The 26147-nt window shown below is 43.6% G+C and overlaps 2 protein-coding genes and 1 pseudogene across 4 annotated transcripts; 2 read left to right on the top strand and 1 right to left on the bottom strand.

The window, feature by feature from the left end:
* Nucleotides 1–13378: 13378 nt before the first annotated feature.
* Nucleotides 13379–15575, top strand: LOC104606364 (phospholipase A1-Igamma3, chloroplastic pseudogene; annotated as a pseudogene). Its single transcript, XR_016082084.1, has one exon. The product of XR_016082084.1 is annotated as a phospholipase A1-Igamma3, chloroplastic pseudogene (transcript).
* On the top strand, nt 14182–14673 carry LOC148802615 (phospholipase A1-Igamma3, chloroplastic-like). Its single transcript, XM_088897947.1, has one exon. It carries the CDS (start codon nt 14182–14184, stop codon nt 14671–14673), a length of 492 nt encoding a protein of 163 aa, XP_088754073.1.
* Nucleotides 15576–16145: 570 nt separating the features above from the next.
* Nucleotides 16146–19853, bottom strand: SIG4 (sigma factor 4). Of its 2 annotated transcripts, XM_010271480.3 has the most exons (5): nt 19184–19848; nt 18000–18230; nt 17782–17922; nt 16732–16932; nt 16146–16574 (listed from the first exon to the last, which is right to left on the bottom strand). In XM_010271480.3, exons 1-5 carry the CDS (start codon nt 19697–19699, stop codon nt 16296–16298), a joined length of 1368 nt encoding a protein of 455 aa, XP_010269782.2. In that variant the 5' UTR covers nt 19700–19848; the 3' UTR covers nt 16146–16295. The 2 variants fall into 2 exon arrangements, with proteins under 2 accessions (XP_010269782.2, XP_088753282.1); XM_088897156.1 differs by lacking the exon at nt 16732–16932 and having other exon boundaries at nt 19184–19853.
* Nucleotides 19854–26147: the final 6294 nt, after the last annotated feature.

Here is a 26147-nt window from a genome sequence, read left to right as displayed (position 1 = left end):
GAGAAAAGAAAGAGGGACGGCGAGCCCTCTAGCTCGGCCGACCGGAAAAACCCGGCCCGGGACCCGAAACCAAACCAGTCATTCCGAGCTCCCCTCCCACCTCGGACAGATTACACGCCACTGAACACAAGGCGGACCGAGATCCTAATGACGATCAAGGACGCCCCCTTCGTGAAATGGCCACCTCGCCTAAAGGGAAATCTGAACGAAAGAAACAAGAATTTGTATTGTAGTTTCCATAGGAACCACGGTCACAGTACCGAGCTATGTAATAACCTCCGAGACGAGATAGAGGGGCTCATCCGTCGCGGTTACTTAAGAAACTTTGTACAGCACAACAATAATAGCAATAAAGCGGATCAGCCGGGCGAACACTTAAAAGACGCCCCGGAGACTAGCAGCAGGCCCGCCGAACCGGTGCAGCGACAGCCTCCGGCAGAAAGGCCAGTTCGGGGAACCATCCATGTAATTGTGGGAGGTTCGGTGGTGGCGGGATGCACATCAGCGGCAGCTCGGACCTCAGTTCGCGAAGCGGTCCTCGAGGAGCGGAACCCCCCAAAGAGGCCGAAGACCGAGGAGCCGATCCTCTTCACAGAAGACGACGCGCGGGGAGTTCGCTACCCTCACGACGACGCACTCGTCATTAAACTCAGGATCAGCGACTTCGAAGTTAGGCGCGTGCTCGTAGATTCAGGCAGCTCGGCGGACATCCTATTCAAGTCGGCATTTGATCGGCTGTAACTGCCAAGGAGCGACCTAAAACCTGCAAGCACTCCCCTGGTAGGCTTCAGCGGGGAGGAAGTCAGACCCCTTGGAAAGATAACGGTGCCCGTAGAGGTCGGCACGTGGCCTTGTGCGGTCAAACTCAACCACGATTTTCTGGTGGTCGCGACCCCCTCCCCATACAACGCCATAATAGGACGGCCAATCACGCATATCCTGCGGGCGGTAGTCTCTACTTATTATTTGGCAATGAAGTTCCCTACAGACTTCGGTGTGGGGGTAGTGCGGGGCGACCAGCTCGAGTCCCGCAAGTGCTACGTCGCCGCCCTAAAGGGCAAGTCCAAGCCGGCCGGCGACCTCGACCTGGAGCGGCCTACGGAGCAAGGCGAAGAACGAGCCTCTTCGACAGAAGAGACAGTCGCGGTCCCGACCTTACCTACGGACCCATCTCGCGCACTCCAAATTGGTGCTTCTGTCAAGGAACCCCTACGGGCCGAACTGGTAAGTTTTTTACTCCAAAATTTAGATATTTTTGCATGGTCCGCGGCCGAAATGCCAGGCATTGACCCTAATCTTATAACTCACAAACTTAACACTGACCCTTTAGTCAAACCCGTTAGACAGAAGAAACGGAACTTAGCCCCGGAGCGCTGGAAAGCAGTCGACGAGGAAGTCGAAAAGCTCCTCGCGGCAGACTTCGTAAGGGAAGTCCATTACCCGAGCTGGGTGGCCAACCCTGTGCTGGTGAAAAAGGCGAACGACAAGTGGCGCATGTGCGTCGACTACACCGACCTGAATCGAGCTTGCCCAAAAGACTGCTTCCCCCTTCCTAGGATCGACCGTCTAGTGGACGCGACCTCGGGACACGAATTGCTAAGTTTCCTGGATGCCTACTCAGGCTACAACCAAATCCGGATGGACCAGTCCGACGAGGAAAAAACCAGCTTCATAATCGAATTCGGTATATACTGTTACAAGGTCATGCCCTTCGGGTTAAAAAACGCCGGGGCGACCTTCCAAAGACTTGTAAATAAGCTATTTCGGCCCCTGATCGGCACAAAGATAGAGTGCTATGTAGACGACATGGTCGTCAAAACACAGTTTTCGCAATAATTAATACAAGACTTAGATTCTGTCTTCCAAATCCTGCGTCAGTATAACATGAAATTAAACCCCAACAAATGTGTCTTTGGCGTCACCTCAGGCAAGTTCCTGGGCTACGTTGTCAATCGACGTGGCATCGAGGCCAACCCGGACAAAATACAAGCCATCCTAGATATGAGACCACCTCGGAAAATAAAAGAAGTCCAAAGGCTAAACGGCCGCATAGCCTCCCTAAGCCGCTTCATGTCCAAATCGGCAGACCGCTGCCTACCCTTCTTCAAAGCGATCAAAGGCAAAGGGTTCGAATGGACCCAAGACTGTCAGCTCGCGTTTGACGAGCTAAAAGGCTACCTCGCCAAAGTACCAACCTTAGCTCGGCCCGAGGAAGGCGAAGTCTTAGAGCTATACCTCTTAGCCAGCGACGAGGTAGTCAGTTCGGTACTAGTAAAGGAGGCAGACCGGGTCCAGCGACCCATATATTATGTTAGTAAAATCTTGCAGGGAGCAGAAACAAGGTACCCGCAGATAGAAAAGCTAGCGTATGCCCTGGTGATAGCAGCACGGAAACTCCGCCCGTACTTCCAGGCCCACACCATCATCGTCCTGACCGACAAACCTCTGAGGCAAGTCTTACTCAAACACGAGGTTTCCGGCCGGCTGACGAAGTGGTCCATCGAGCTCAGCGAGTACGATCTCCAGTACAAGCCAAGAACTGCCATCAAGGCCCAAGCCTTGGCAGATTTTATCGCGGAGTGCACATTCAACCCCGGAGCCCCTGAACTGGTCGAGCCCGAGGTCCCCAGTTCGGGCGAACTCGGAGCTCTCAAGCCAAACGAGTCCGAGCCCCGTGAAGTAGCAGCCAGCGTGGCTTCCCTCCTGGTTAGACCAAGCGCGAACTGGGATGAGGAGCCCTGGATCCTTCACGTGGATGGCTCCTCGAACCAACAAGGCAGCGGGGCTGGAATAGTGCTACGCGGCCCGGGCGGAACAAAACTAGAATACTTACTACGCTTTGAGTTTGCGGCATCCAACAACGAGGCAGAGTACGAGGCACTGATAGCCGGGCTAAACCTAGCGCGCAAGGTCGGGGCAAAGCACGTGGTTATCTGCACTGATTCCCAGCTCGGGGTCAACCAAATTACAGGCGAGTACGAAGCACGCGAACTCACTATGATTGCGTACTTGGCAAAAGTAAAGGAACCGACTGGCTAGCACGAGCCCTGTCCCGACTGGCTAGCACGAGCCACAACGCCAGGAGAACCATGTACGTAGAGGACTTGCCTCAGCCCAGCATTCTCGGGAGGGCAGAAGAGGTCGCTCCTGTCACCGAAGCAGAGCCGAGCTGGATCGACCCACTCGCAAGCTTCTTGTTAGACGGAACCCTCCCCGCGAACCGCAACACAGCCAAGAGGGTGCAGCGCCAGGCAGCCAAATACGTCATGATAGACGAACGGTTGTACTGACGATCCTACACTTTCCCCTATCTGCGATGCTTGCGCCCAGCCGAAGCCGAGCTGGTACTCCGCGACATCCATGAAGGCTTGTGCGGCGGACACCTGGGGGGCAGAGCCCTCGCCCAAAAGGCACTTCGACAAAGATACTACTGGCCAACGATGAAGACAGAGGCAATCGAGCTCGTCAGAAAATGCGGCAAGTGTCAGAAGCACGCCAGCATCCACCATCAGCCCGCGGCCGACCTCAAGTACCTCACCAGTCCATGGCCCTTCGCCCAATGGGGCATCGACCTCCTGGGGCCAATCCCACCAGCGACAGGCGGGAGAAAATTCTTAGTGGTGGCAGTAGATTATTTCACAAAATGGATAGAAGCCGAACCCCTGGCAATAGTTACGGCCCGAAACATACAAAACTTCTTTTGGAAGAACATCGTATGTCGCTTCAGGCTACCTCGGGTACTGATCTCCGACAATGGAAAACAGTTCGAAGACATCAAGTTCCAAGAATGGTGCCGAAGTATGGGAATTAGTCAGAACTTCACATCGGTCGCACACCCACAGGCAAATGGCCAAATAGAAGTAATGAACAGAGCCATCCTCCGCGGACTAAAAGCGCGATTGGACCGAGCCAAAGGTTTGTGGGCAGACGAACTACCAAGTGTTTTATGGGCACACCGAACCACGGAAAAGACCGCCACGGGTGAGACCCCCTTTAACCTCACCTATGGCACCGAAGCAGTGATCCCGGCGGAAATCGAAGTGCCTACGTTACGACTAGAAGCGTACGACGAACGGACAAACTGAGGGACCGAAATGGTCAGTTCGGCACAAAACATAGCTCGAACACACCAGTACATGAACAAAAAGACTTTTCATTTCAAAACAGATGTGTACATTTCATTTCACAAGCCCGGGGCTACTTCATCGTTATCAGAAGCCTCTCCGACAACGCCCGAAGGACCTGCCTCCCCCTCGGAGTCTAGTTTGGCATCCGCGGCATTTTCCATCTCCGGAGTGATGCGCGAAGTGGATATGGCGCTGGTATCGAGGTCGGGGTACGTATTCCGGATCATCCACCGACTCAGCTTGAAACCCCTCCTGTAGGAGTCTACCATCAGGTCATCGAAATCCGGCGAAGCAATGTAATCGCTGACAGCCTTCTTCCTCGCGTCTTCGATGCCTTGAGAGAAGATCTGAGTCCTCTCCCTGATATCCTCCTGAAGATATTCGACCTGGTGCTCCAGGTCCAGCTTCATTTCTGCCATATGCTGCACCACCACCCCCATGGCCTCGGCGTCCCTCTGGGACCTCGCCTACCTAGACCGCGCACGGCAAGCAGCAGCATCAGCAGCACGAGCATTTTCCTCGGCAGTCCGAGCGGCCTCCTCGGCAGCTCACGCCTGCCGTGAGCACTTCTTCACCTGGTTCGCCAAGGCGTGAATGGAGGAGTTCACCTATCAAAGGAAAACGAGGTCAGAGAAACGAATGTAAAAATAGAAGCCAAGCTCTGAAGAAGGGATCACTTACCACCATGGCATGAGTAACGGCACGGCAGGCCACTTGGTGCAGAGGGAGTTCAGTCCACGCCGCGACTTCCTCAGGAAACATCGCCTCCTTACTCCGTTGAAGAGCATACACAGGCGACAGCACGCTCCTGAAATCCCCCGGGGCCTCCGAGCCCGACGGCCCAGCTCGCATGTGAGCAGACTCGGAATAGGCGGGAGCCCCCGTGTGTGTGGTTTCTGCATAAGGACCCCCCCCCCCCCCCCCCCGTGTGTGTGGTTTCAGCATAAGGAGCCCCCGCCAGCCCCTGCATAGGAGGAACCATCTCAGGCCCCTCTGCCGGACAGTCCAGCACCTCAGGCTCCGCAGCTCGGGATGGCTCGGCGCGAGCTCGCTTGGCCACCCGCTTTCTCCTCTTCATCCCCTCGAACAAGTGCGCACCTCGTGACCCTCGAGAATCCATTGTACCTGCGAAAAGGAGTTCGGCGTCAGTAAGACGTAAGCAAAGAACAAGACAAGATCACTAGGAAAAGAACCTACCCGAACTCAGGCCCGTAGCAATAAGCTTGGCCTCCGTCAGATACCATTGGCAATCCAGCCCAAGCCGCGCCCATTGCCGGAGGCCCTTCGCCGTCTCCTCATCAAGTGTGATGCCGGAATCAGGAGCGGCCACTCCCCAGCCGGTCTGAAACGGCCACCCCATCGCACTTCGCACCCCGAAATAGTTCCGCTTCCACGCCGGGACCTTATTGGGGAGTCCGTGTAAGAGCTTGAAGCCCGGGCGAGGGGACAGGTAGTATGCCCGCCTACGCCCAGGAAGGGGACCCACTTGCTTTTTCAACATTAAAATAGAAGAAAAAATCTCCAGATCCAGAGGGAAGTTCTCGTCGCAAAATAAAGAGATCATTCCCACTAAGTTCCTAATAGAGTTCGGGTGAAGCTGGCCAACCGTCACACCGAAGTGGTTTAGGACCTCGACAAGAAGAGAGTGGAAGGGCGGTCGCAGCCCCGCGGCGAGCTGTTCCCGGAAAATCACCATCTCATCGGGGCCATGTTCCCAAGGAAAGCTCCCCGTAGGGATAAAATAACCGTACTCACTGGGCAAATTATAGTAGTCTATGAGGGTTTGAAGTTCCTCAAGCGTCATGGTCGAAGGGCCGAACTGATCTACAACCCGGCCACGGCGGGAGGTGGATGCCGACCTACCCGAAGCACCTCGGGTGGTAGGACCGACCCCTCCCTCAGGACCTACATCGGGCTCGCTTGAACTACCGTGGGACGCAAACTGGTTCGTAGAACCCACATCAGACCCGCTTGAACAGTCCGAAACCTCCAAACCAGACATCGCGAAACGGAACGGGATTCCAAGAAATACTCACCCGGGAAGAAGACAAGCAGACCGCGAGAACTCGAACAAGCAAGACCTGGGACGCCAACTGAAAAGCCTGGACGCGAGCTGAAACTTAAGGCACGAGCTCAAGATATACGACAATAGCAAGGACGGGCCCCCCCCTGCGCACTATTTATATCCACAGCGTACGGAAAGCGACGGCCCAGATCAAAGCCAATCCAACGGCCCACAACCGCGCTAAGACGCACGTCTTCCAAAACCAATCGGCGCACGTCTTTTAGAGACTGACGGAACGTCGCGCACGTCTTGTCAGAGGACAGGTGTCGGTACGCGTCTTCCTGAAACTGACGGAGCAACGGTGCACGTCCCCTCGCAATAAAAGCGTCTGCAGCGTAACTCCCGAATAACTTACGTCACGACTTCCGAACGCGCGCCCCTTTTTGAAAATCAAATTGGAGCGAGCGCGCTCAGTACGGACCAAAACCCTCCCACTACCTTGCAAACTCCTTGCGCCAAGACGGAACCGTTGTCACAGGGAGTGGGGGGCAATTGATGAAGGGAAATTTGGCCCGGCCTCGCGATCGCCCGACACGTGGCAAAGGCAAGCAGCTCGGGACAGTAGAGCACCCAAAGCGAACATCGGAAGCAAGTCCAAACTCACTACCGAGCCCGAACTCCAGACCGCTGTACTTAGTCCGAGCTCCTTGTTAAGAGCGAGCCCCCTGTCAAAGGTCCGAGCTCCCTAAAACCCGAGCTCCCTAAGTCCGAGCTCGGTACTAGGAGCCCGAGCTCCCTAAGAACCCGAGCTCCCTAAATCCGAGCTCCCTACTAGGAGCCCGAGCTCCCTGTCAAAGGTCCGAGCTCCCCAAGTCCGAGCTCGGTACTAGGAGCCCGAGCTCCCTACTAGGAGCCTGAGCCCCCTGTTAAGAGCGAGCTCCCTACTGAGAACCCGAGCTCCCTGCAAGGAGCACGAACTATACTGGGCCCCAAGCCTCACAAAGCTGACCCGAGCTGACCCGTGACAGCTCGGAACACTCCAAACCGAACTCAAGGCACCTCCCGTTTCAGGTCATCAACAGCTAAGACCGGCCAGATCGTTCATCATCAGATTCCAATTATTCCACAAAGTTGGATGACATCACAATTTCCTTGAGTGCTCTTTGGGGGGATTGTTAGGGTCAGGACTTGTGACTTTTGGCTTTGTGAAGTGGAATCCACTCAGAAAAGTCTACGAGTAATGTTTGGGATAAAAACAAAGAGAGCCGAATTCGATCATCGTATAACCATTTATATAGCCCTTCCTAGAAGGCTATTTCCAATAGTTTATTCAAACAGCTGAAAGGGTTAAGTCCTCCCAAACGGGTCCTAACTTTAAAGATGCACGTCTGTAAAAGGGCTAAAAGGTTTGGATGGATTTAATGATAAGATTTGATTTAGTTCATTCTAAAAGGGTCCGTAATGGAGCTAAAGTGTCTTTTAGGCTTTTACTTTAACTCTTTAAGCTTTAATGTTTGTATGTTCAGAGGAGAAGCTTTGAATTGCAATTCTAAAAAGAACGCCAACGTGTTGAGCGACACCAGAAGAGCTGACGCAGTACCTCCTCTATCATCAGACTGGGGCTGCCGGGCTGGATGTACCCTTTCGTTATCGGGTCACGGGTCCAATGGTTCAATCATCTGGTTCAATCGTTTGGCCTGCTTACCCTATTATTTCAAAAATCATTTAAAGTATCATTCTTAAGTTTATTTTGACATTTGCCCATTGATAGAAATATAAAAAGACAATTTGAATGTGCAGAGAATTCCATCTCTATAGCAAACAAGGTCATTCTTGTTTCAAAATTAAGCATGATGAGCTCTGAGTCCAAATCGTCCTCGTCTCCCTCTCCTTACCCTATGCCTTTTCTTCATCTTCAGCTTCATTCTCAATGTAGAAGCTCTAATCCAAAGCCGAATTCTGCATCTTTTGGCCTTTATTTATAAAGGCCTTTCTTTTCCTGCAAGAGATCGTGATCACACAGATCTGACATCTGCACCCCACATGTACATCTTAGCTTGCATTGGGGACATCTCCTATACTTGTCATTTGGAGATGTTCCCAATACACAATTGGAATGTGCTGTGAGGATTTGTGGGACACGCTCTGTGGGGAACATATGTGATTTTCTCCTCAACCTTCTTCATGTTTCCATCCAAGGCCCCTCTCCTCTTCCACAATTGATCATCAAAATTTTCATCTCTGATTCCCGTCGGCCTCTTCGTGTCAATAGAAGTTAATGGGGCCTCAGGTCTCACTGCCTCAAAATCCACTTCCAAAGAAATCCTCCAAACCCCTCGCCCAAAGCAAAAGAATCCTTATTCAGTGCTAGAGATGAATCACAAACTCCATCGCCTGAAATTGTTGTATGCAATGCTGGAGGTGAAACACAAACTCCACTGTTTAAACTTGGTGTTATCCCTGACAAATTCCATCTCCAATTGACCTAAATAGAAGGTCAAACCCGCAAGGGGAGATAATAATTAAGGAACCATTTAGGAGAGATGAAAAACCCTAGGAAGGTGAGGAGGAGAGAGCACAATGAGAGATAACAAAGAAACGAGGAGAGTGTTGAAAACATTTGAAAAACTTTGAACCATTTATATACCTTTTTGATGGGTATTTGGGGAAAAAGTTTTGTGCATGATATGGCATGAGAAAGAGCATTCCGGATGAGTTGGAGACAAAACCTGATGCAGCGTTGAAGCAATGAAACCAGGCTGACTATGCAAGCATCGGGCGAATACTAGCTTCTAGCGAAGCAAAAATGAAAGTCTCTAGAGGAGAGAGAAAAGGTGGCAAAATTGAAGAGAAAATGTGAAGTAAAATCTGAAGTTTGAAATTGATTCCATTAACTAGAAAATAGCAGTATTTATAATACATCTGGAAATTAAAATTGTAAAAGAACTAGGAAAAGAAATTAAATTTGTAGTTGATCTAAACATCTCAAACTTGTAGATAGGATCGAACTCTTCTTGACTTGATCTCCACCGTCCGATCTCCCTTGATCTTATCCATCCAAGAATCTTGGATTATCTTGAATTCTTGAATTCTTGATGGATCTAGAATTCTTGAATTCTTGATGAGTCTTAGATTCTTGAATTCTTGATGAGTCTTGGATTCTTGAATTCTTGATGGATCTTGAATTCTTGATGGATCTTGAATTCTTGAATTACCTTGGACTCTTGAATTCTTGATGTATCTTGAATTCCTGAATTATCTTGGATTCTTTGAGTTTTTTGGCTTATCTTGAATTCTTCCCATGAGCTGTCGCCCATATGATGAGATGGGCCTCCCTGATGAGATGGGCCTCCATCATTCTCCCCCACTTGGAAAAGACTCGACCCCAAGTCGTAGCTAGGATATACGAGTGTCGTCTCTAGTAGGTAGCGATGAAGGTCAGCAAGTATTAAAACAATGGCCATCACCGTCTTTCCAAGTCTCATAGCATCTGCTAAAATCCCTCCTCTAGCCATTTTGGTTGCACTGGGAAATTGTGTAGTAGCTGCCCCTGAGAATTTGTTAACATAGATTGCAGACGCTCTCTTGTCACATATACGATAGGCTGTCCAACATGGATGAAGTGTTTTGGCTGCTTGCTCAACATCAATTAACTTCTCCGATTCTGTCATCCAATAAAGGGCTTGTTTCTGATACGACCTTAGACCACACATGAGTGTTTTTGGAGGATCAACGTGAAGTTGTATATCTCGCATGGGTGGGAGTTCATTTGGTAACTCATCTGGAACTACATCATGGAACTCATCAAGTAATCCCTGCACTTCCACTGGAATTTTATTTTCCTCCAGTGTTTCATTCATATTTTCTCCCTTCCACAAATGTACATCGCGGGTATCCTTACATTCTTTTATAAATTCAGCATGATGATGTGTAATAGTAAGGAAATTTTCCTCATTTGTTTTTGGGGCCTTTGGAACATTCTTTTCAGCCATGAGTAACAAAGTGTAACGAATACCCTCTTTTTCAAGTTTGTAGGTATTCTTCCTACCCATGTGTCTTGCACCTATATCAAATTGCCAAGGCCTACTTAACAAGATATGGCAAGTATCCATGTCTATAATATCACAATAGACTTCATCATTATACTTACCAATGGAAAATGGTACCTTGCAGCGTTCCTCCACCCATATGCCGCCTCCTTCCTTGATCCACCCAATTGTGTATGGGTTTGGATGTTTTTCAGGAAGTAGTTGTAACTTTTGTATTACATCCCTGCAAATAATATTTTCTTGACTGCCACTATCAATAATTAAATCAAATAATTTACCCTTGGCAGTACATCTGGTACCGAACAATCTGTGCCTTTGAGAGGTATTTTGGTTTTTCTGGGACAGCACTAATTTTCTCACAACACAAGTATACTCTTCATGTCCGTATGGACCCTCTTCATCTTCCCCATCATGTCCATAGTATACTTCCTCCTCAACATCTTCTTCTTCCTCCATTTTTATCATATTAACTGCCTTCCTCTTAGAATAGTCACTGGACATATGCCCAACTTCATTGCATCTAAAACATTTAAATGGAGCAAGCTTTGCATAAGGATTATTAGGCTTAGGAGGGTTGGAAGGATTACCTCGAGTATGTCCTCCTATGATGGTCTTACCAGCGTTAGCTGTATTAGCCGGGTGAGAAGGTTGTGCCCCTGAAACTGATTTGCTTCTGTCGACAGTTGCCGGTTTGTTGTCGCTCCCGCTGTACCGGCGGTAGTTATCATTACGGGCCTTTTCTTGGAACATCAATTTTGCTTTCAAGGCCAGGTTCCTTGCTTCCTGCACACTAAGAACCATCTGTACACCAATTTTATCTCTGATAGACAGTGTCAAACTGCTCAGAAACGGGCTGCCTGTTGGTTATCACTTTCAAATAATTGATTTCTTTCAGCTAATCTTAAAAATTCTGATGTATATTCATTAACGCTACGGGAACCCTGCGCACACCGCTGGTGAGATTCAAACATGTACTGTTCATAATCTGGGGGTAAAAATCTATATCTGATTAACTGTTTCATGCACCTCCAGGTTCGAACAGGACCCCTTCCTTCTCGGATCTGAGTCTCTCTCATCCGTTCCCACCAAACAGATGTGCCTCCCTTTAACCGGAAAGCTACCAATTTTACCCTCCGTTCTTCGGGTATCTCCATGTACTCGAAGAAACGGTCGACTTCTGTGATCTAGTCTAGAAGTCCTTCTATACCAAGATCTCCACTAAAAGTAGGAATATCGACTTTGAGTTTAAATTCATCATTGTTCCTACGGAGATGGAGATTACCTTGATTGCGCCAATTTTTGTCGTTTCTATCGTCGCCGGGAAAGACTAGAGCTCCACCAAATTCGAACTCATCATCACTGTCATCGTCAAGAACTGGGCGCCGGGACGCAGTATTGACGGGTGGTCTGTCGTGGTCATCTCCTTCGACTGGGTATGGATTTTCCCGGTTCTGTGGAACATCCTCCCATAACAAGGTTCGCAGTTGTCCAGTAATCTCTACCAATTGCTGCTCGATGTTACATGTGGTTGTGCGCTGTTCTTCAATTGCTCTTCAAACAGCTTGTAACCCCTGATCACCATCACGGGGTGGGTTATAACTGCTACCGTCTTGGTTGGCCATCTGACTGGGCGAATTCCCTGCTCTGATACCACCTGACGCAGCGTTGAAGCAATGAAACCGGCCTGGCTATGCAAGCATCGAGCAAATACCAGCTTCTAGCGAAGCAAAAACGAAAGTCTCTAGAGGAGAGAGAAAAGGTGGCAAAATTGAAGAGAAAATCTGAAGTTTGAAATTGATTCCATTAACTAGAAAATAGCAGTATTTATAATACATCTGGAAATTGAAATTGTAAAAGAACTAAGAAAAGAAATTAAATTTGTAGTTGATCTAAACATCTCAAACTTGTAGATAGGATCGAACTCTTCTTGACTTGATCTCCACCGTCCGATCACCCTTGATCTTATCCATGCAGGAATCTTGGATTATCTTGAATTCTTGAATTCTTGATGGATCTAGAATTCTTGAATTCTTGATGAGTCTTGGATTCTTGAATTCTTGATGAGTCTTGGATTCTTGAATTCTTGATGGATTTTGAATTCTTGAATTATCTTGAGTTCTTGAATTACCTTGGACTCTTGAATTCTTGATGTATCTTGAATTCCTGAATTATCTTGGATTCTTTGAGTTCTTTGGCTTATCTTGAATTCTTCCCATGAGCTTTCGCCCATATGATGAGATGGGCCTCCATCAAAACCATGCACACGGGGCTGGGCTGCCTATCAGAAGTGAACATGCCGGTGTTCACTATAGGCTCCATCTGGGCCCATCTGTACTGAAAACTGACATGTTCATCTGTGATTGGTAATCCAGCCCGGTGTGCATGAAATTATCTCTGGTCAATCTACTCCTTTGAAAGAGGAAGAAGGGTAGGAAGTAGGGTTAGAGATTTAACTTTATCTCTTGTTTTAGATGGCAAGATTTGACCAAATATCATTTACCTCCTTTTTGTTTGTCTTTCTATCTCTTCCTGTGTTTTCTGCCACTTCAAGTAGCTCTTAGTGGCACCGGGGGTGTCAATGGATCAGTTTTGGATTGGACCCCGTTCAGACCAAAATTAATTTAAATGGATTGAATGGACCAATAAGACATATTGAATTGGACCAGTCCAGACTTAATGGTCCAAAACATTTATTGGATTGGATTAAACCTGGTCCATCCATAACGAATTTATATTGGATTTAGTCAATATCTGGTCTATTAATAAAAGATAAGAATATTGGTATCAGTGCATCAGGTTTGAGTTAGAATTAATTTAAATTAAAATAAATTTAAACAGATTGGATGGCCCAGACATTGAACTGATCCAAAATTCTCCAAAATATTTATTGAATTGAATTGAACCTGATCCATTACAGACTCATATTGGGCTGATGTATTGGACCAAATCCAATCCAATTGATACCCCTAAGTGGCACCACTCGTCAGGAGCGGAGCTGGTCCTCCTCTTTCGTAGCCAGAACAGCAATGGTTAATACTCTTGCTGCTACAACAGCAGTTGGTTCAGCCGCGCCATCCAATCTATTGGGTCTAACAATGGGATAGTTTTGGATTTTCAACCAGTGTCCAAGTGGGATTTTTATATTTTATCCAAAAATGAAGATGTGGGGGAAATATAAAAAAGAAAAAAAATAATTTTAGATTTAATTTTGAAACTTCAAGAACATAAGAAAAACAATAGTTTTAATATTAAGAAAAATTATATAAATCACATTACATCATATGATAAATATTTCATTTTGGCTGTTGATTCACATGGTTCAACCATCCGGTCCAAATATAGCAACATTGTATCACCTATGACCTCTCAATAAACATGTCCCATCACTTCGTCCGTCTCTGTGGTTGTCAATACGTTATAAGCATAAAGCAGAACATACTGACATTCTTAGATCGATCATGCAAGAAAAGCAAGTTCTCAGAGAACAATCACCATATAACTAAAGCTTTGGTCCTAAAAATATCTCCCCATTCTTACCCATTAATTCTCACATTCAATCATTCACAAGTTTCCATAATCCTCCCAAAAGTGAGAAAAAAGCTTTGCTTCATGGCGACTATTTTCATGGTAGATAACAGAACCACGTTGCCGATCAACTGTCCTTCTCTTTCTCTCTCGTTATATATTTGTTGTGCCTGTGCCTTCATATTTACAAATCAATGAAACACCTCATGGCTTCTGTCTTCTTGTACTCTTGCAGTAACCCGAAGTGTCTCCCACCATTTTGCCAAGACGGAATAACCTCTGCAAATCCCCAAATCATCTAATCCTACCCAGTTCACCAAAGCCAAGAACATTACTGAAATGTTCATCAGTTTCAAGCTTGATCTCCATTTGGGATGAGAAAGCAGTCGTCGAACACGTAGAAGAAGAGAAACCACTCAGAGATGTTTGGCAGGAAATTCAGGGGTGTAACGACTGGGAAGGACTCTTAGATCCCATGGATCCTGTCCTTCGCAAGGAGATCATCCGATATGGCGAATTTGCTCAGGCCTCATACGATTCGTTCGACTTCAATCCTCATTCCAAGTACTGTGGGACCTGTAAATTCCAAGGTGCCCATTTCTTCGAAAGGCTCCACATGGCCAATCTGGGCTACCAGATCAGTCGATACCTCTACGCAACCTCCAACATCAGCCTTCCCAACTTCTTCCAGAAAGCAAAGATCAGCAAAGTGTGGAGCCCCCACGCAAACTGGATGGGCTACGTCGCCGTTGCCACCGACGAGAAAGAGATCGTGCGCTCAGGGCGACGTGACATCGTTATTGCATGGAGAGGCACAGTGACTTACCTTGAATGGATCCATGATCTCAAAGACATTCTTCGTCCAGCCTGCTTCGGTGGCGATCCGTCGATCAAGATCGAATCAGGCTTCTTAGACTTATACACTACTAAGAAACAAGGGTGCAATTATTGCACGTTCTCTGCTTGAGAACAGGTTCTAGCTGAAATTAAGAGATTGGTGGAAAGATACAAAGGAGATGAATTGAGTATTACAATCACAGGCCATAGCCTTGGGGCCGCGCTAGCTTTACTAAGCGCTTACGATGTTGCAGAGATGAAACTTGACGTTCGACGTAATGGGCACAGTCAGACTAGAATTCCAGTAACTGTGTTCTCCTTCTCAGGACCCAGAGTCGGAAATTTGAAGTTCAAGGAGATGTGCGATGAGCTCGGGATTAAGGTACTCAGAGTGATCAATGTGCATGATAAGGTGCCCACTGTGCCTGGTGTGATTGCAAACGAGAAATCTCAATTTCAGAAGTACATAGAAAAGGTTATCTCGTTCCCATGGAGTTACGCCCATGTGGGTGTGGAGATTGCTCTGGATCATACGAATTCGCCATTTTTGAAGTCCACGTTTGATCTGTCTTGTGCGCACAATTTGGAAGCTCATCTGCACCTTGTGGACGGATATCATGGCAAAGGACGCCGCTTCTGCTTGGCAAACAAGAGAGACATTGCGCTTGTTAACAAGAGCTCTGACTTCTTAAGGGAAGATTATGGTGTGCCGCCTCACTGGCTTCAGGATGAGAACAAGGGGATGGTGAGGAGCTCCGACGGCCGGTGGGTCTTGCCGGAGAGACCCCGGATGGAGGCTCACCCACCTGACACCGCCTACCATGTTGAACAGGTTCTCAAGGTCTTCAATTCACCGGTGGAGAAACTGTAATTTCATTCTGACCTCTGAACAGTTTATATCTCCTAACTTTCATTTCTACTTGGTTTTATTGTTATACTAGAAAAAACCAGTGCGATGCACGGATTGGTGTAAAAGATGCCAATCTTCTATAAAGGGATGGTAGATTCACTTCCTAATAAAAAGAAAATAAATTTGTTGTGAATGAGTGTAAATAATTTTATGTTTAATATATTTTTTATTTTTAAATTCCAAAAAAAAAACAGAAAATTTGGGGGCCATAGCCCATACGGTAAGTTTGGTGGATGGGTTGGGCTATTTATGAACAAACCCAAGTTCAAATGTTCAATAAACAGCCTAGATTTACTATTGTTATTGGTAGGGGTGATCGTGGGCCAAGATGGGCCGGGCTCAGAAACTATGAGCTATGATAAGGGGTTTAGCCAGGGTCCAGGCCTGGCCAGTCCTACGAGCTGACTTGTTCAATTTGCTTTTGAGCTAGTCCAATTTCCATGTTGAATTTTGTACAACAAATCACAGGCTAAAATTTCAGAAAGAACCACACCCGGAACTGAAATTGATAGGCAAGAACTAATTTTTCGGAAGCAGAGAAGAACCTGTTCATGGATTGGGAGAATGGTATGTGAAATCAGTTAGAAATATCTAGAGACCAAAAGGATCACCGTGAATTTTGAATCCTCTGTCTGTCATAGTGGAGAATTCTTTCTTTCTTTCTTTCTTTCTCTCTTTCTTTCTTCAAAGTATTCTTTTGAAAAACCAATATTATAGAACATACTTTGGTATAACAGAGTTGTGCTAAAGCTTTTGGATAAGGAAAAAGGGAACAGGGAGGTTTCCATAATATGCTTTCCCCTCTAAAATTTTTCTTCATTTACACTTTGAGAGTAAAGCATCTACAAGAAATACAATCTAAGATCGTCGATGGTATTCGATTGCTGTAGCTTTGCTAGAGCAATATAATAGATCTGTCGAACCCTCTCCCTGGAAAGGTTTAACAATCTTCCTATCTCCTCAAATGAACAAGGCGTCTCTCCATTTAGTCCAAAGTACAATCTCAAGATGTTTGCCTCTCTTTCACCAAGTATCTTGAGGAGCCTCTCTACTTCCTGCTTCATTAGCTGTCTATTCACCATGGTCTCTGGCGTTGTCTCCTCTGGCCCTGATATGATCTCCTTCACCATACAAATTTAAATCAATGAGTATGACAATTACTTTCTCCTGATCTCTAGAACCCATCAAATAGTCCTAATAATTTATTTGTTAATACTGCTCCAAGTACAACAAGAGTATTAAATGGGTAAGCAAAGTGGTTAAGCAAAGATGATGAACCTGTAGTTTCATACATCCATGGTCAGAGTAAGTGCGATCTACCGACATTGGTGGTCTACTTCTCTCGCAAAGGAGCGATACAGTTGAAACACAAATGCCAAGCATGTCTGCAATCTCATCATATGTGGGTACTCTTCCTAACCTCGTGCTTAAAACAGTGTTAGCTTCTGCAATCTTTGCCATCATCTCAGACACGCTTCCCTACACATGACAAACTAACCATGCATTCACTAATTACCATCCTAAGAACAACCCACAAACATATTTCACAGATCTTGATTTGGTCAGCTGAAAACACCTCAATTAGAAACAGGGATTTAATCATCAAGATGGGAAGAATTAACAATAAGTGGATAACCATATTCAACTAGTCTCAGGGTTCATTCTGATGACATCTTTATAGGCCGTTTTAGAATGTTGTAGTGATTTCAGGTGATTGATTAGACTGATAACATAAAAATAGCACAGTATCTTCCAGCTATGCTGTGACCCATTGATCTATGTCTGTGTCTGAGTGAATTTCAGTAACTAACAATCTCTTTGACATGATAATTTAAGCAAGTCATTAATGAAAATAAGGATGTTTCTAAATTGACTAGACCAATTTGTAAGGCCATGAGATAGATCAATTAGTCCATTATGATAAATTCATTTGGACTCTAAGGCCTGGATCAATGATCCTTTAGATGATTTCATGGGTTGACGCAGATTTTACATTTCCATGGAGTAACGCAAGTTAACTCAATGGCCTTCCAGTTCTTGGACCTGCCATAGAACAAGTTTAGGCCTGTATGTCAGGGATAGTGTCTGGGCCCAGCTCAGCCTAATATCTCCTATACTCTGTATTATCCCAGCCCAGCAAATTGCCACCCCCCCCCCAGGCCCCAACCTTTTCCCATTCAAAAATTGACTCGCTTGTATATCTCAAAGATGAACCACCTTTCAAGATTCTATCAAGCTCAATTGTGTGTTACTGGGTATGGGGAGTCAATAAGAAGATGAAATCCTTTTGGTTTTGGGGAGACATACATCTCAAGTGTAGTTTCATACCGGCAACCTGACCATTCTGGATTTGCTTGCTATAGCTCTGATAATAGCCTGCTTGATCCACCAGTAGACATATGTTGATAGCTTATATCCTTTTCTTGGATCAAACCTCTCCGCCCCTCGAAGAAGTCCAATGCTTCCCTCCTAATATCATGAAACAGCATTAATGCTACTACTGATTTAAGAAGCAAAGTAAAACAGCAATGTGCATTAGTTGGGACCTGGATGAGATCTTGCAGGCTTAATCCCTTGCCTTGATAACCACTGGCAATTGAGAAGATGAGTCTCCGGTAGCTGAAAACAATCCTTTCTCTAGACTCTCTTGCTTGACATAACATCTTGTCTAGAGTTGCTCCCCTCATTCCTGCTGCTTCAGCCCATTGAGACGAGGTTGGCTCATGCTCATTGGTCTCCCTAAGTCTTGTCCTGGCTGCTTCTAATCTTGCTTCCTCCTGTTAATCATAGCAATAACTCCTAGTATCAAAATTCAGGAACAGATGAGCTTTATGGAATGTGCATATTCTTGTGTACTTGGTATTTCAAATTCTGATAGGACTGACTCTGATCCAGCATAACCGGGAAACCAAGGAATTTAAGTTCAGTTTCCTATCCTGCTAGATTTTCTTTTCCCTATTTGGGCTGTCTTTATTTCAATGTAAAAAGGACAGAAAACAATTTTTTTGTCATAAAAGCCAAAAAAAATATAACTGAACTTATACAGAAAGAAAACTTTTCCAGCTATTTTGCTGTGAAACAGACAAGACTTTGACAAAAGTTTGAGCACAGCATTAAGGACACAATTTGATTAAAAACTTTGATTTGAAGAAAGAATTTCTAAGAAAGAAAAATGAGTTCACAACATGGACAATGTCTTTATATATTTTGGGTCATGTAGGAATAATTTGAACCATATGGTGAAAGAAAATAGAAAAACACAAGAAGAATATTTGGTCGACAAAATTTTCTTATTCATTCAGAGAACTTTTCCCTTCTCAGAAACAAAAATCTCTCTTTCTACAAGCAGCAAGAGCAAGTTATAGCCCCAGGCCCAGGTTAGTAATGCATTTCACTTTTTCCTTTTTTTTCCTTGCCCTCCTGTTTTTTTTTTTTTCATATATATCCTGGTTTGTTTGCTGTGCAATTTCATCCCACTGGTGCAAAAATAGGAGTGCAAATTTTGATTTGTTTTTGTTTCAGCTTTTGACTTATTTTTGTTCGCTTGAAATGAAGTAAAATAAGACCTGAAGAAAACTAAGGTAAAATCCAAAACAAAAGTGAATGACGACCCTTCAAGCTCACATTGTAGATGAATAGATGTATAGACTGTGGGCAAACCACACGCGGATAGATAGATATACACATTGCCTTAGAGTGATGTAAACAGAAATTAGAAACTGTACTGTACCTTGAGATACAGAGAAAACTCAGCCTCTTCTTTAGGTGTTAGATACATAGACCGAGAAGGCCTAAATGAACAACTTTCCATGCAATTATTGCTTAAATCCACACCTGCAGATAATTCCAAAGCCTTACTGCGTTTCTTTCTCCTACTCCTTGCAGCTCCCCCTACTCTGGTCCAATCAGCCCAATCAGATACTCGATCAAAATTTCCTGCCAACATATTGTTCCCACCAAATTGGCACTCAGTGAGCGCCAATGCCGAAGAAGCAGCATCTCTAGCAGCCTGAGCTGCAGCACTTGCGAGAGCAACTGCTTCAGCTGCAGCCGCTACAGCAAGCGAGTCGTCAGAGGCTAGGCCGAGACCACCAGGCTTGGAAGATGGAGTAGCAGAAGAGAATGATGGAGGATACTGCAAGGATTGCAGAGTTCGGACTGAAGATGATTTGGTGGGAATGGAGTAGAGAGAGACAGTGGGGAGGGATGGAGAATGGTTTGAGGAGGAAGAGCATATAGTAGCCATAGACGTGAAGAAAGATATTGTGCTGAGATAGTTCGAAGATTTCAGTGTTGAGTCTCAGACTCTCAGCTCAAACAGATTTCAAGATATTTTCAGCGCATCGCGACAATGCTCGAGAAGATAAGGGGAACTCTACCTTCTATTCCCTCCACGCTTGTGCATGCAATTGGGTCGCTCACACCAAATTGTAGGGTGCAAATTGGGTGGGCCCAACCCGAGCGCGGACCGACCCAGCCCGAAATTGGGGCTTGGATTTTTTATCCTTGGATTTTGGGTTTTTTATTTTTTGAACTGGGTTTATTGGAAATTATTAGGGTGGGTTGAACAGTAGAGTTAAGATTTATTAAGGTGGATTGAACAATAAAAAACCCAAAAATAATTTAATCCATTGGAAATTATTAGGGATTGTACCAAAATCCCTTACTGTAGACCAAATTTCTCACCTCATTTTCAAATTTAATCCATGCAATAAAAAATAATTTCCAATTTTTGAGCTAGTTAGTTCAGGACTCAAAAATTGTGGCTGCATGGGTTTTTACTTTACATTTACTATTGTTGCATGCAAAACTGGATCAGTGTTTTGCTAATATAAACTTGATGGTTGAATAGAATGCTTGCAAACAATCAAATAAATTTTTTTCTTTCATTACGATTTTAAAATCTAATGCAAATCATCTTTCAATTCAATAGAATATATTAATTCATGTATTATGATCAAAATTAAAAATAAAATGTGATAGTTATATCAAAGTTTGAGGTTGGAACAAAGTTGGGATGGTTGTAAGCCATTTTTTAAACTATATGCTAGAGACACAACAATTAACAATTACTAAAAGCCCTCTTCCAATCATCTGGTACAAAGAATTGCAGTCTGTCCCTCAACATTGTGCAATCTGACCTAGAGGAGCACCAGCTTTTAACAATGTTTTTCAATTCGCCGTTGATTTGGTCGGCCGAATTGTAATCCGGCCAAGATTCTAGGTCTGGTTCATTCAAGACCCATCAGGTGGTCAAAAATCATTGACTTGGTTAAGAATTAATCATTCGATCTAGTCGGTTTAACTGTTGACCCATTCGACCTGGTGACTGAGTCACGAATTGCACATTTAATGCATGCAAAACTTTCAGAAGCCATAATTTTGCACTTTGATGTTTGATTGAGATGTTTTATCTTTTTTTTATTTTGTGTAATTTTTCGAGATCTAAGTGTCTCAAGGAGTCATAGACGCCTTTCCCCGCTATTTTCATGAAATAATCCATTTTTTAGCCTTAATTTACAATTTTTAATATTTTTATAAATAAAAAAATTAAAAACTGAATTAAAAAATATAAATTAAATATAAAATAATACATATAACATATTTATACATTATTTATTGCTAAAATATATATTTATACACATATGTACGCACATATACACATATATAATATATGCAAATATATATACTTATACACATACATGCAATGACATGGCACGGTCTGAACCATTTGACCCGACTGGTCGAACTGGTGACCTGTGCCCCGGAAGCAAAACGGTTCAGCCTCTGGTCGGTTTTTAAAACAGTGGCTTTTAATACGGCAGTTCTTTTGTCCAGTTTCTTGTCCTCCCTATCTATCTGTTAGCTCAAATTGCAGTGATAATCCAATATAGTACTCTGTGATCATATATCTCACCTAAAATGCATGTTATGGTTAGTTATAGACCTCTAAAATATGTTGATGCAACTACTGATTTGTAAAATAATGTGATTGGAAATCCTACTGTTGAAGCCTGTAGATAAATTCAAGAACATATCTTTTAAAAAGTGCAGGTGTGCTTTAATCAGTCATGCAATTTACAAAAGTTCAGAAAACCAGGTCAATGTTGTATGCAAAAGTTGTGTTAATGGTACAAAGCAATTACCTGGGCCCATAGTGCAAAACACAAATCTAATTCATAAAAGTAGGGAATAAGCACAAAAAGCTATAATTAAACAGATTTATCATTCTCATTCTTACCATGGAAAAAGAAGTTCTAATGGCATTTGATGTCCACCGAGCAAGAAACTTGGCTTTGGTTACCTCCAATATCTCATCCATTTGTGAATTGTGGTTTTAATCTTTGAAAATTGGAATCACAAATTCACAATGTATAACTGTATCATCAGCTGCCCTCAATTATTCTGAAATAATATGAAATTTGGAACAGAGAATTAAATCAACCGATATCAACGACCTAGATGGTGGAGATGAAGAGCAATTTACTACTGGTAGAAGTAGCCTTAAATAGGAAAGTTCTCTTAAATCACATTCATAGCATTTGTGTTTGTTCTAACTTCATTTGATCATGCAAGAAACTCCAAGGATACCAAATACGTGAAGAGAAGTTGAAAACACATGAAAAGCGAGAAGAAACAAGCACTACTTAGTTAAATTTGGCTCGTATTAATTAAGCATCTTCCGGGCCACCACCCATTCAAAGTTTAAAAAGCAACAACTCGTATGAGGGGCTTCGTAAGTGAAAGACCGAGAGGGCATCATCACAAAAGTCTGTATCCCTTCTCTCTCTCTCTATCTCATAACTTTTGGTTCTGAGCTCTGAAATAAGATTAATGCCGTCAGTAGTTCGGATCTGGCCTGCTAGCGAGAAAATGGTTGAGTCTGGTCCGGGTCAAGATAAACCTGGTCCCAACCCAATAACTAAATGTGCAGAAAAAGTTTTGAACCAGACCTCATAGATATGGGGTCTATGATGGCAGACCCAAAATTGACCCAATTATTAAATTGACACATATAAGCATAATAATATAATAATATTATAAATATATTATGAGTTCATAGAGATTTTGCTGTTAGGAGATGGCCTGTTGCCATGTATGCACCCTGTCACTAACCCACTGATTGGGTCTACCATGGTTTTCAAAACCAGACCAGACCGGACAGTAGGACCGGAAAAACTGGGAATCAGTCAGGTGATCAGTTCTGTTTTTTCTCAAAACCGGATATTTGTAAAAAAAAACTTTGATTTGGTCAGTAAACCACTGATCCAGGCGGTTGAACCATTCAAACTGTTCAACGGTTTTGACCATTTTTTTTATTTTTTAATTTTTTGTCAGAATGGGCCGACCTTTCGACTCAAATGGTTAGACCATTTGACCCAGGAATCAGACCCCTGACTGGTTCGTTCTCTGAATCAATTTTAAAAACCTTGATTGAAATTGCATCATTAATACCAGAAAATAATAAAAATTAAAAAAAAAACATGCATACATATTACATAATACAAAAGCAAAGTAGACTAGAATATGCATTCCATTTTCACTCTCAAGCATTCGTAGTGGTGTAGATGAAATTGCATTGCAATCAGACGTATAACTTCAGCAAAGAGATCGGAATGGATGGGAGTCTTTACTAGCTGTTTATTTCATCTTTACTAGGAGTAGGTTGGGTTAGGTTTAAGCTCAACCTGAGCCCATCCCTAAGAATTGGGTCTAAGACCCAAGCCTAATGTCAGTTCCACTCTGAAATTTGAATTATTTGAGTGAGTTCGAGCCTGGGATGGGCTCAGTTTGGTCAATCAGCCTACACTTCAATTTGATATAAATGTATATGTGTTTATTTATTCAAGCATATATCTATAGTTTATACATGTATGCATATAAATATGTATTTATATATGCATATATGTATATATATAATCAGACCAGGCTCAGGTTAGGTTCAACTACCTAAGGGTTAGGCCGGGCCTGACCCAAAAAAATAAAAAAGTTCAGACTTTTGGCTCAAGGCCCAACCCAAAGACTGAACATCCAAGCCCAGCCCATATAAAATTAATTATAGGTTGGGCAGGTCTGAGCTCATGTTAGATCCGCCCAAGTTGCACTCCTGATCTATACTGATTCTCTATGGGGATATTGCTTAGCCCTAAAATTTGCAAACACAAATGCCAAATACGAGGAATTGGAGAAGCAAAAGCTTGATCTTCTGATGCAAATAACTTCAACGAACAGAATACTGGACATATCAAACTTACTATAAGTCTCTTCAATACTCTACATTTTCATACATTGTCTGGACGTTGCAAAGCTTTACTAATTGTTTCAGTCATTTAATATGAAATGGGAGAGTCGGTTTCAGAGGTCCGGAAACCACATTGGAGCCACGTAATTTCATGATAGGATCTCTAGGCTGGACGATATTTGAGTCTTTATTTGGATAAGAGAGGCGAGATGCAGGAACAGAGTTTGTGTAATTCCATGTTTAGGAATAAAAATGCAAGAGTTGAAAGAAATCATGGAATTTATCCTTTCTTGCGTGTTTACCATTATAAATGCATCACCTTAGAGGAATGTGAAGACACACCCACACAGATTTACTTCATGGCACTATTGCCTTTGGATAGAGAGAGGAGAATGGACTTCTCCAAGCTTACAGTCCTTATTATTCTCATTCTCTGCCTGACTTTCTCTGCTTGTTCTCTAAAATATTTTGGTTAGTAGCTAGTAGGATACCTGGTTTTTTACATTCTTCATTTTCTTCAATTTGCTATTTTAGAGAGATTAAGGGCTTGTTTGGTGTGTCATTCCGTGCAGTTTTTCGGCTGTTTACAAGTTGGGAAGATCGAAAATCGTTTTATTTCCATTTGGCATGTGGAAGATCTAGCCGTCAAAAGACAGGGTGCCAAAAAGATGTGAAAAGTCCATTTTGGACTGATTTCAGGAAGCTCCAAATGATGCTTCTCGCATTTTAATCTCGCACAGAAAAACTCGAAGCGATGCATGGAAAGATGATCGTCTACCAAATAGTCTTCGGGCTGCCTAGATCTTATGTCAAAAGTTCAATGCGTCTTTTGACTGTTAGAGCTACAAAAAGATCTTCTTAAAAAGACTTACCAAACGGGCCCTAACTCTACCAGCATGAGTTTCTCTTACACCACCAGTCCTAGCCCAGATAAAGGAGGGCTGCATAAAGATAGTAGTCGATACTAAAACTTTTGCCAAACTCTCGAGATCATGGATCCTGATGTGTTTTTTTATTCTGAGATGAATAGTAAAACAAGAATCATGCAACCAACCCCATATAGTTGGGATAATGGATAATCTTTTTATGGAATTCTGTTATTTATTCAAAACCATGGAAACATCTAGATATTGAAATCCTAATATTCCATCTTAACCAGATGATCTAGCGATAGAAAAATGAAAGAAAAGAGAGAGAGAGAGAGAAATGAATTCAGCTTCGATCAGGGCAAGCCTTGCATTGAAAATATCTCCCTACTTATGTACAGCCTTGCATTGAAAATATCTCCCTACTTATGTACTTTATTTCATGGGAAGATATTCTGAATTTTTGTTTTTTTTTATTTTTGATGATTCTAAAATTATATCTTCTTTGTGAATGCAGGACCCAAAGAAACAGGTGTCAATAAGGACCATGTCTAGAAAATGTCGATTGCAAGAGACAATGTGATGCAGAGTTATATAGATATGGTGCTATATGTGTTCCTGATCCTTATCATGGTGGTCGACACTGTTGCTGCATTATTGAACAGAATGATGTAGATGAGGCTTGATGAAATTATGGTATGAGATTCTTCTTTCAAGTCTCAGTTGTTTGAAAAGTACGATTGAAAATTTTAAAGTATAATGTAGAGAAATTATAAGCCAAACAATCCAATGAAGTTAAAAGTAAACAAATTGGAAAGATGAGACAATGGGATTTTTCATGTGGAAAACCATCTAATATGAAGAGATAAAACACAGAACCTAATCAGTTAAAGAATCCATTCTCGCAATGCAAACAAATCAACTTGCGCTATATTGGCCCAGACTGACATAGACTAAAAGTAAGACGATTTTTCGTATTTTCTGTGATTGTGCTTTGAATGCATAGAACGCAAACATCCATATAGATTCCTAATTTTGATATAGAGAAGTTAATAGGTCCCAAGGATGATGAGACAAATCCTTGTTAACATCTCTCATTTAGCTGTGGCCCCCGAGTCTTAAGAGATTGTTTGGGATGGCCTTCATGCAGGGCTTCTAGGTTCTAGCAGTGTAAGCCTGCAAGGCAGGCTTCCAATGGAAAGCAGTGAAGTTATGTTTGGTGAAAACCCCATAAATTAAAAAAAAAAAAAAAAGAAAAAAAAAAGAAAAATGCTTAGACTGAGCTGAGAAATCAACTTTCCAAAGAAACTAGTTTTGGTAACTTCTTCAAAAGGGCTCAGGACCCATTTGAGAGGATTTCAACATTGATTGAGCTGTGTTGACTTCAATTGCTTCGGAAAAGCTATTAAAAATAGCTTCACGGAAAAGTTGATTTCTTGGATCATGAAAGTGTAGTTTTGGCTTTCTGGGCTTTTCATTAAACATGGCTTCACAGCTTTCTCTTTGGGACCTACTTTGCAATGCCAGAAACCGCTGCATGAAAACCCTCCCTAAAGGACACTCGGTCAATGTAGCTCAATCAACAC

The sequence above is a fragment of the Nelumbo nucifera genome, chromosome 2, assembly GCF_055504915.1.
Source record: "Nelumbo nucifera cultivar China Antique chromosome 2, China Antique-T2T, whole genome shotgun sequence".
Lineage (NCBI taxonomy): Eukaryota > Viridiplantae > Streptophyta > Magnoliopsida > Proteales > Nelumbonaceae > Nelumbo > Nelumbo nucifera.
This window is presented reverse-complemented; position numbering and strand designations above follow the sequence as displayed.